Genomic DNA, 11,456 nt, shown 5'->3' with positions numbered 1-11,456 from the left:
ACCGTCAGTGGATTACTGAGGGACAGGACAGGAGGAGATGACGTTCTTTATGACAGGGAAGCATGGTTATGGAAGGGACCTGGTTATGCATGCACTGAGCATTACCCAACCACCTGCATGCACTGAGCATTACCCAACCACCTCCATGCACTGAGCATTACCCAACCACCTGCATGCACTTAATTTATTGATCATTTAGGTTTGTGTCTATTGTACGCTACTTTCTATCATTTATACAAGTGCATTTGATGAATTAAATGGATGTCTTTTTTTTAATTGGGGGGTTTTATTTGACTTGCTGCAGGAAGAGTAGCTGCAGGAAGAGTAGCTGCTGCATGTGCAATATGTAATGGACATTAAAATAAACCAAATCAACTAAAACATCCCTTTTGATTGAGTTTTAAACTGTTTGATGAACTTATGTTCTCGGTGTAGGATTTGATAAATGTAGTTTACATGATGCAGGCATCCGAGCTCTTTCAGCCATACCATTGAACTAAAAAGTTGTGCATGTTGTTTGTTCCTCCCACAATATTCTTTACAATAACAATTTAAGTCAATATTTACATGTCATAATAACCAAATTATTCAACATCATTAGTAGGAATATATATACTTTTAAATACTAGATATGTAGGAAGGATTCGAATTCTTTGCACACACACTGGGCATTTTGTCAAGTGTGCAACTGCAGCCTGCTATTCGAGGGACATTATTTGTGCACACACCATGCATTTTGGTGTAAATTACGCATGTCAAAGGAATTCTCTGCCTAATGTATTGTCAGTAAGCATTTATTATTTTTCCAAGAATGTAATGCCATTTAATTTAGTCATCCAATATTGCTAAACCATTAATAATGAGTGCAGGAGGGCAGGAAGAATATGTGGAGAATATACATGGAACTGACAAAATGAAGGAAACACTTGAGTAAATGAGGGATACCAAAGTATATTGAAAGCAGGTGCTTCCACACAGGTGTGGTTCCTGAGCAATTAAAACATCCCATCATGCTTAGGGTCACGTATAGAATTGCCCAGTTGTGTATTATTTTGGCTACCAAGCTAGAAGAGATCTCTGTGACTGAAACAGGGGTCTCAAAGGAACACAGCATGTTTAGAAAAACAGAGAATGTGTGTCGCTAGAGCTCAACCCAGTGGAACACTAATGGAGGTTCTGGAGCGATGCCAGAGACTGCGTTTTCCACCACCATCAACAAAACACCAATATGGAATTTCTGGTGGAAGAATGGTGTTGCATCCCTCCAATAGAGTTCCAGACTGGTAGAATCTGCCAAGACACATTGAAGCTGTTCTGGGGGGGCACGTGGTGGCCCAATGCCCTATTAAAACACTTGTTGGTGTTTCCTTTATTTTGGCAGTTGCCTGTACATCTTAATTTCATCATGACCCAGCGTTTCCCAAACTCGGTCCTGGGGGACTCCAAGGGATGCACGTTTTGGTTTTTGCCCAAGCACTACACAGCTGATTCAAAAAACCCTAGCTTGATGATGAGTTGATTATTAGAATCTGTTGTGCTAGGGGGAAAACCCTAGCTTGATGATGAGGTGATTATTAGAATCTGTTGTGCTAGGGGGAAAAACCTTAGCTTGATGATGAGGTGATTATTAGAATCTGTTGTGCTAGGGGAAAAACCCTAGCTTGATGAGTTGATTATTAGAATCTGTTGTGCTAGGGGGAAAAACCTTAGCTTGATGATGAGGTGATTATTAGAATCTGTTGTGCTAGGGGAAAAACCCTAGCTTGATGATGAGGTGATTATTTGAATCTGTTGTGCTAGGGGGAAAAACCTTAGCTTGATGATGAGTTGATTATTAGAATCTGTTGTGCTAGGGGAAAAACCCTAGCTTGATGATGAGGTGATTATTTGAATCTGTTGTGCTAGGGGAAAAACCCTAGCTTGATGATGAGGTGATTATTTGAATCTGTTGTGCTAGGGGAAAAACCCTAGCTTGATGATGAGGTGATTATTTGAATCTGTTGTGCTAGGGGAAAAACCCTAGCTTGATGATGAGTTGATTATTAGAATCTGTTGTGCTAGGGGGAAAAACCCTAGCTTGATGAGTTGATTATTTAAATCTGTTGTGCTAGGGGAAAAACCCTAGCTTGATGATGAGGTGATTATTAGAATCTGTTGTGCTAGGGGGAAAAACCACCACCTTGATGAGTTGATTATTTGAATCTGTTGTGCTAGGGGGAAAAACCTAAATGTTGTCCCGAGGACCGAGTTAGGGAAACGCTTCACCACACCTCTACCAAACATAATAGTTTTATTTTGATTTAACCAAGTAAGACTCATTGAGGTTAGAAACCTCTTGCCAGGTTGACCAGGGAAATAGCAGCGTGTACATAACATGTTTCAAAAAATACAAAATACATCAAAAATATTCAACTGTAGCTATCAAAAACATTGTCTTAAAAACCGGGAAGGACACTTAACTCCCCAAACTTGAATATCTTTTGAAGCATGTTCCAGAATGAAGCATGTTCCAGAATGAAGCATGTTCCAGAATGAAGCATGTTCCAGAATTATGGGGGGAAAAATCTTGTTTCCCCATATCAGTTCTAGACTTAGGAACAGACAAGGACGGCAGCTACTGAACGAAGACTGTATTGAGTGACTGACCTGGTCAGGAAGGAACAGAGACACAAAAGGGGCTGCCTTATCAATGCTTTCTATTTACACAAAAGTGCACCAGTGTGTTTGCACCATGGAGAGAGGTCCATTGCACCAGGCCATACCAATCACAGTGATGGGTGAGAGAGGAATCTGGCATTGGTGATACATCTTAAAAGCACCATGATACACTGTGTCCAGAGTTAAGGTACTTGCTAAGGCCTGCATATAGGCACTATAATCCAGCACCGATAACAAAGTGCTTTCAACAAGATCCTTTCTGACTAACATTGAAAAACAAGTTTTGTTCCTAAAAGAGAAACCCATTTTAAACTTCAGTTCTCTGGTGAAGTTATCAATGTGCTGTTTAAAATGCAGCTTTTCTTCTAACCAATTCCCAAGATACTTATAGGTGACCTTATCAGTTTCCTGACTTTTTAGAGTTGAAATCTGCAAGTGACTCCATGTGTCTACTTTCAAAGAGAAAACTCTAAATGTAGCTTTCCTTGCATTAAGCACAAGTTTAAATTCAAACAGCATCAAAAGCCAACTGTAAATCCTGAAAAGCCTTCAAGATGTACTAGAATAAATCATTCTGTCATCAGCATACAGTCTTCGCTGTATCATTTATATGCATTGTAAAAAAAAGGATCAGACCTAAAATTGAGCCCTGGGGAAATGAGCCTTTGAAGCTCAGATGTATTACCCTCTGTGCTACACACTGCATTCTGTCAGAAAGGTCGGTTTGGAACCAATCCAATGCTTCAACACATAAACCAACCTTTTTTTGTCAGGGATTGGTCAACAAAGGCCTTTGATAAGGCAATCAAAAATGAAACACAGTGATGTTTCTTTTCCTGAGCATCTAGGATATCACCTACAACCTTAAGTTACTGCAGTAATTGTACTATGCTTGGCTCTAAAACCTGACTGGAATTTAGATCAAATTAAATATTATACAGAAAGTCTTTAAATTGTGAGTTCAACCAGCTTTTCCAAAGATGTTTCCAGTGCAGACAGTTTACAAACGGGACTATAGTTATCCAACGTTATCCAATTGACCCGCACAACACATTGCCTGAATACATCAATCGACCAAGATGTATAAGGGTAAGCTGCTTTCCAGACTTTTGGAATCGTATCACTCGCCAATGAAGGATTGAATATATGCGTGAGAAGGACAGCAAAGATCTCTGCACCAATTTGGGGAAAATAAATGTTACATTGGTCCGGGCCGGTCGATTTCTTAATATTAATAGATTTTGAGTGTCATTACGATTTCTGAAAGTGTAATCTGGGTAAAATGAAGTAGATAACCATAGGCCGGCTTCCGGAGTTGGCAACCTTCTCAAACTCTCTATATGAACGAAGAAAATACACATTCAAATATGCTTATCTTTATTTATAAAGTACTGTCTACTTGCAATTCATTATATCGTCGCAGTTACAGCTCAACTTGTGCGGCCTTACGCATTAAGTAATCTCCAATAACGCATTGAATATCTTCAATCGACCATTTCTCGACATCTAATGAGTTTTAGTAATTGATATCTAGCAAATTGACCCACACAATATATCAATCGACCAAGATGCTTAATTTATATTCTCTTTATTTCACATACATTGTAATGACCCTTTTACATTCAGCCATATATTCAGATACCACAACAGAAGCACTGATAACATATTAATAAGATCACATTTATTTCCATTTTCATGTACCAAAAATGTGTGCATTGGCTCTGAATGGCAATGTGTGAGCTTGAATGGAAGACAGAAGAAACATCTCAACATTCCAACAATGGGCATAATATCCACAGGGAATATGGACTTCGGTGTACTCTAAATTTGTGACTCTCTTATCTTAAAATCAACATGTAATCATTGCGCGCAAAGTTGACCAAGTACATGTCCTACCCATTCCAGTGCGTGCCAGGGACGCACCAAATTTCTGTAAATACTGCTTTTCACTCCGTTGGCCTACTCTGCGCAATTGGTGCCTCGTGGGTAATGACAACATTGGGAACTCAAGAACTCTGTCATTTATAGTTCCAAAATGCATGCGTAATTACAGCAAGTCGTTTCACAGAGTAAGTTAATTATGTCTGGTGGATGCACTGTGAATCTTCAGGTGCCATTCCGGGTAGACCCGGTATTGCGGGAAGATCCGGTCTGTCAATAAAGGACAGTCGACATTGTGTGGTGTCTAGAACATTCAATGGAATAACCCCTTGGTTGTCGTCGTGTGTTACACGTGTGTTGCACGTCCCCGTAAACGTACGTATTGTACAGGCTTTGGAGATGGCTGGTGAGGAAATTCTCCAAAACAAATCCTTCAGCATCTTTCTGAATTCACGTCGCATGAGACAATACAGAACTGGGTTCAAGCAGCTATTGGCATGCGCGAGGCACACAGTCACCGGGAATACATAGGTGTGGACCAAATAGTAGGATTTATCCCAATTGACAGCGTTAAATTTCACCAATACACCCCAGAATGTGATGGCGTGATTTGGCATCCAGCAAAGAAAGAAGGAGAGGACGACGATGGTGACAGATTTGGTCACCCTCGACCTCCTTTTGGGGTGGTTGTTGTTCATGCTCCTCAGACGGATAAACCGTAAGAGCATCAGATAGCAGACGGACACTATCAGCATGGGTATTACGAACGCTATGATGATTTTTTGGAGATGATAGAGCGCGAGCCAGTCATGTCCCTCAGGGAACCTGATGAGGCAGAGCTTCTCCCCCGCCACTACGGTCACTGAGGAGAAAATGGTAGTGGGTGCTGTGGCAATGGTTGCGGAGACCCACAGCACCGCGCACACCAATTTCACCGAACACGACCTCTGTCTCGACCGGTTCTTCAGAGCCGAGGCGACAGACCAGTATCTGGTCACACTCATAGCAGTCAGAAAGAACACGCTAGCGTACATGTTCATAACTGTTACGGAAAGGATGATTTTACACATGGCGTCTCCAAACGGCCAGCTGAAGTCCAGTGCGGTGTCCACTGCCCAGAACGGCAGAGTCAACACAAACTGGAAGTCCGTCACTGCCAAGTTGATGATGAAAAAGTTAATACTCGATTTCTTCCGGCCCTGTTTTAACCTCATTAGGAAAAAGACTAACAAGTTCCCAATTAACCCTACCGCGCACACAATGGAGTAAACAACGGAGATGATTATCCTTAGAATCGGAGTGCCGTCCGCGGTCACGTCAATATCCTCCAGACTGCCGAATTTGTCATCATCCATTAAAGTCCTGTTCAATGCCAAAATCCCGCTGTGGTTGAGTAGCTCGCCCATCCTCACAGATAAGAATGCAACACCGGTGCTTCTACTAGCATCAGGTCGCTTCTCGATGGCCTATCACAGAATAGTCCTCGCGCTCCATACAGTTGAGTGCTTATTTTAGCTGTTCATTTTATGTAATTGAAGCTTGTATGATAAAAGTTATCGTGTCTACAGTCCTATATAACGCCGCAATCAATGTGAAACTTTGCATCTTGACTGGAGTCTTATACAGGTGCGTAGTCGTGCGTGTTCACAGCGCCTGCCCCTGCATCGCGTGGATTGGTCGTTTGAGACATGATGGACCTTTCTGTGATGGACCTTTCTGTGATGGACCTTTGTGAATAAACTGCTGATAGGTCTCGACAAAAATATGAATTTTCAGATACCAAAATAAAATAAATTACACTATATGTATAAAAGAACGTGGACACCCCTTCAAATGAGTGGATCCAGCTATTTCAGCCATACCCTTTGCTGACAGGTGTATAAAACTGAGCACACAGCCATGCAATCTCCATAGACAAACATTGGCAGTAGAATGGCCTTACTGAAGAGCTCAGTGAATTTCAATGTGGATGCCATCTTTCCAACAAGTCAGGTCGTCAAATTTGGAAATGTCTAGGAGCATTAACGGCTCAGCTGGGAAGTGGTAGGCCACACAAGCTCACAGAACAGCACCGCCGAATGCTGAAGCCCATAAGAATCGTCTGGCCTTGGTTGCAACACTCAATACCGAGTTCCAAACTGCCTCTGGAAGCAACATCAGCACAAGAACTGGAGCTTCATGAAATGGGTGTCCATGGCAGAGCAGCCACACACAAGCCTAAAGTCACCATGCGCAATGCCAAGAGTCAGCTGGAGTGGTATAAAGCTCGCCGCCATTGGACTCTGGAGCAGTGGAAACATGTTCTCTGGAGTGATGAATCACGCTTCACTATCTGGCAGTCGGACAGACTAATCTGGGTTTGGCGGATGCGAGGAGAATGCTACCTGTCCAAATACATAGTGCCAACTGTAAAGTCTGGTGGAAGAGGAATAATGGTCTGGGGCTGTTTTTCATGGTTCAGGCTAGGCCTCTTAGTTCCAGTGAAGGGAAAACTTAATGCTACAGAAAACAGTGACATTCTAGACAATTCTGTTCTTCCAACTTTGTGGCAACAGTTTGGGAAAGACCCTTTCCTGTTCCAGCATGGCAATTCCCCCATGCACAAAGCGAGGTCCATACAGAAATGGTTTGTTGATCGGTGTGGAAGAACTTGACTGGCCTGCACAGAGCCCTGACCTTAACCACATTGAACACCTTTGGTATGAATTGGAACGCTGACTATGAGGAATCTCTAATCGCCCAACATCAGTGCCCAACCTCACTTATGCTCTTGTGGCTGAATGGAAGCAAGTCCCTCCAGCAATGTTCCAACATCTAGTGGAAAGCCTTCCCAGAAGAGTGGAGGCTGTTATAGAAGCAAAGGGGGACCAACTCCATATCAATGCCCATGATTTTGGAATGAGATGTTTGATGAGCAGGTGTCCACATAGAGTACTTGGTAGTTACAGTCCTTCGAAACACGACCCAGCCAAGCCGCACTGCTTCTTGACACCATGCCCGCTTGACCCGGAAGCCAGCCACAGCAATGTATCGGAGGAAACACCGTACACCTGGCGACGGTGTCAGCGTGCTTGCGCCCCGGCCCGCCACCGGAGTCGCGATGGGACAGGCTGCGTCGTCCATGGGGTCTCCCGGTCGCGGCGGGCTGCTGTTTTTATAGGGGAAAAAAGGTCCCTGACATTTAACAAAATATAATGAATTATGGGAGATTAGTTACTTGACCATTCGCCAATACTTTATGGTTTGAATAGGACCAATATAGTGTGGCAAAACAATGAAACAGTTGTTCCTCCCTTGTGCACGAAAGAATACCAAAACCTCCCCCTAGTCTAGCCTACTCATATCGGTTTCCTTATCGGCTTTAACATGGCAGACATTACATGTCTGTGTTTTTCCTTCTTCATTCTATGACATTTCCATATTTATTCTCGACATTTTGTGCCAAACTGACCGTCCTCTTCCGCTAGAGGGGGCAACATGATGGCTCAACCAGCAGTAGATCAGTGAAGGACGCTATGGGGAACGTGTCAATCTTGTTCCACGGAGGACCGTGTGTCTGCGGGTTTTTGCTCCTCCTTTGTACTCGATTAATTAAGGTCACTGATTAGTAAGGAACTCCCCTCACCTGGTTGTCTAGGTCTTAATTGAAAGGAAAAACCAAAAACCCAGCATAGGCCCTAGGTGGAATGAGTTTGACACATCATTTCCATAGGGGGATACACAGTATTCTGAGCTCCAAGATGAAAGTATAATTTTCACAAAGGAAACATAATGCAATTGATCGGTCGTGTTTATGATTTCCTTGGAGTTTGGGCTCCTCACAGTGCATAATGCACACAGGTCCCGTTATACATTGGTGCTCTGCGCAGTAACCATGCGAACGAGATTATACAGTAGGCTAAAGTGTCGCTGTATTCATATAATATACAAGCAATATTATTTAATATGGTGTTACAATCGTAATATTAGCCTTTATTGCGTGTCGGAAAGCCTATTTGACATCCGGTTAAATGTGTCAATTCGATTTTCCTCAACTATCCCACTTTATTTACAATTGCACACTATACGTATTTTTATTTTAACAGGCAATCCAAATAATGTAATGTAATAGTTTCCCCATCACCTACCATCCCCTGGGCTACTACTGAAAGGCATTCTATTCTCTCAAGTCCACCCACTAAACTGTATCGGAGAGGGAGGTTCTTCAGCAAAGTTTGGCTTGTTAGGGAAAGTTCCTAACTGTCAGGGCTGTCGAAGGGGCCTTGATGGAAGAAAGGAAGACATCGTCTTGTCAGCAAACGACACTTACAGTTTACAATTATTGGAACGCAAAAGACGCGTGTGAAAATCACTGAGGAAGGATACAACGTCTTACAGAAGTTAATTAAGTTTATATCGCCGGCGTCACGCTTTCTATGTCTAAAGTGCATGGTTCTAGCGGGATATAAGTGTTTCACTACAAAATTGAAAGTGTTTGAAATGACAGTCGGTACAGTGAGGATAAAGCATAATAACATATTGTCTTTCTTTACCTTCCAACAAGATGATTTACTTACACTGCGGACTTGCACAACCTTTCTCTCCAATTTACTTTCTGGTTGCAGCGGGGATCTTGGCGATGTTTAACAACAGTAAAACATTTGGATTTGAACAAGAGACGGGTAAGCCAGCCTCTTAAAATCAATGAATCATTCGTCTGACATATAACGTTACTTTTATTTTAAATAGTTTTATGCAATAGTTCAGCTATGCTGGCATTTTAAAATGTCAGTAACAAGGGGACCTCTGCAGACTATTGGCAACTGCTCAGCTCCACATAGACTGAACTCACACACACATAGCCTAGCGATGTGACTGATCTCCGCAGCCTCAACTCTCACACACATAGCCTAGCGACGTGACTGATCTCCGCAGCCTCAACTCACACACACATAGCCTAGCGATGTGACTGATCTCCGCAGCCTCAACTCACACACACATAGCCTAGCGATGTGACTGATCTCCGCAGCCTCAACTCTCACACACATAGCCTAGCGATGTGACTGATCTCCGCAGCCTCAACTCTCACACACATAGCCTAGCGATGTGACTGATATCCGCAGCCTCAACTCACACACACATAGCCTAGCGATGTGACTAATCTACGCACCCTTTACACACACAGACTAGTGATGTGACTTATCTACGCAGCCTCAACTCATGCAAACATAGCCTAGCGATGTAACTGATCTACGCAGCCTTTACACAAACAGCCTAGCGATGACTGATCTATGCAAGCAGTTCACTTGGGAAATATTGACACTTATAAAGGTTATGTTCTCCCATTTTATGCATTGAATGAGGTGCCGAAATCCCATGAGCACATGACTCAAAACAGACGTGATGTTCCCAGGCTATACCTATTTCCAGCTTGTATGAGAACAGCTACAGTATTTCCGTTTTTTTCTCCCCCACCAGAGAGATGCATAATTGAGCCGCCTCTAACGCTCCAGGCCATGCTTAAAATTCTAGTAGCCTAGCTGTAGTTTGCTACCCTAAACTTTACTTGGGTCATGCCTGAATATGTCATATAAACACGCTCATGCTTACCTATTGTGTCTGTACCTCACAGTGATAGTCACATTCATTCCACTAGTCAATTTAAACTGCCCTGCAAACAACATGAGTGAATGGCATCAGGATTAAATTGTGTTCAGTTCTTTAAAGTATTGGCTCCCGTTAGTCCAATAACTCATGCTGTGTTAGGATCAGTGGAGGCTGCTGAGGGGAGGACGGCTCATAATAATGGCTGGGACGGAGCGAATGGAATGGCATCAAACCATGTATTTGATGTATTTCATAACATTCCACCTAATCCATTCCAGTCATTACCACAAGCCGTCCTCTCCTATTAAGGTGCCACCAACCTCCTGTGTTTAGGATACTAGATACAGTAGTTAACCTAAAGTTGGCCTCTGAGCTGAAGTGTCTTGGTGTGAGAAAAAAGGGGGGTTGATTTAAAAAAAGAATTCCAGTACTACACTTACTTTTGAACAAATATTCCAGTTGTGCATCTCTCTCTTTCTCTCCCCTCTTCTCTCTCTCCTTCACCCCTCTCCCCTTGGTCTCCCTGTGTTCTGTATCAGTCTTAGTGAACAAGGGAAAGGCCTTCCATAAGCAGTCTAGATACACCCTTGGGCTGTTTGACACTCTACCGTCCATACAAATCAACCTTAGCGGGTGCTCTGGGGAGCCAAGGCTAAGTGTAATCGGTTTGCGAGGCGATGGACTGACACGGGGGAGATAGCTTGGTACTGCAGCAGTGGCATTTGGGATGGCGCCTGACTCTACTGGTGGGCACTGTCCTCTATCAAAGGATTCAACAGTCTCGGGGTTGGCATAACACATTCCCTGTGAGAGCAACTCTTAACACCCCAAATCAAAGAAAAAAAACAATCACTACCCTTCACTTCCTATATACCTCCACCGCATCTCACCCATTCAAATCAGCTCCCTGTTTACTCCTGTGAGACTGGTCTAACTACACCATGTGAATACACTGTGACTGCCTATGTAACTACTACCATGTGAATACACTGTGACTGCCTATGTAACTACTACCATGTGAATACACTGTGGCTGCCTATGTAACCACTACCATGTGAATACACTGTGGCTGCCTATGTAACTACTACCATGTGAATACACTGTGACTGCCTATGTAACTGCTAGCATACTGCTAGGGCACCACTAGCATACTACTAGTGCACATCAAGCATACTACTAGGGCACATCAAGCATACTGCTAGGGCACCAGTAGCATACTACTAGGGTACATCAAGCATACTACTAGGGCACATCTAGCATACTGCTATTGCACATCTAGCATACTACTAGGGCACATCTAGCATACTACTAGGGCACATCTAGCATACTAC

The 11,456-nt window shown here is 43.0% G+C and overlaps 2 protein-coding genes across 2 annotated transcripts in view; one reads left to right on the top strand and one right to left on the bottom strand.

Moving 5' to 3' along the window:
* Positions 1-4,279: 4,279 nt before the first annotated feature.
* Positions 4,280-5,961, bottom strand: LOC139384887 (relaxin-3 receptor 1-like). Its single transcript, XM_071129787.1, has one exon. It carries the CDS (start codon positions 5,943-5,945, stop codon positions 4,737-4,739), a length of 1,209 nt encoding a protein of 402 aa, XP_070985888.1. The 5' UTR covers positions 5,946-5,961; the 3' UTR covers positions 4,280-4,736.
* Positions 5,962-8,779: 2,818 nt separating this feature from the next.
* Positions 8,780-11,456, top strand: part of LOC139384852 (A disintegrin and metalloproteinase with thrombospondin motifs 7-like) — a 154,068-nt gene continuing 151,391 nt past the window's right edge. The window contains exon 1 of the mRNA XM_071129747.1: positions 8,780-9,200. Within this exon, the coding sequence (XP_070985848.1) occupies positions 9,083-9,200 (118 nt within the window). The 5' untranslated portion in view covers positions 8,780-9,082. The remainder of the gene's footprint in view (positions 9,201-11,456) is intronic.

The sequence above is a fragment of the Oncorhynchus clarkii genome, chromosome 26 (genome assembly GCF_045791955.1).
Source record: "Oncorhynchus clarkii lewisi isolate Uvic-CL-2024 chromosome 26, UVic_Ocla_1.0, whole genome shotgun sequence".
Taxonomy (NCBI): Eukaryota; Metazoa; Chordata; class Actinopteri; order Salmoniformes; family Salmonidae; genus Oncorhynchus; species Oncorhynchus clarkii.
The sequence above is the reverse complement of the archived record's forward strand: the minus strand, read 5'-3'. Positions and strand labels throughout refer to the sequence as shown.

Bases quoted from the DNA above. Each gene is read 5' to 3' on its own strand.
- LOC139384887 (XM_071129787.1), bottom strand. From the start codon at position 5,945: ATGGGCGAGCTACTCAACCACAGCGGGATTTTGGCATTGAACAGGACT.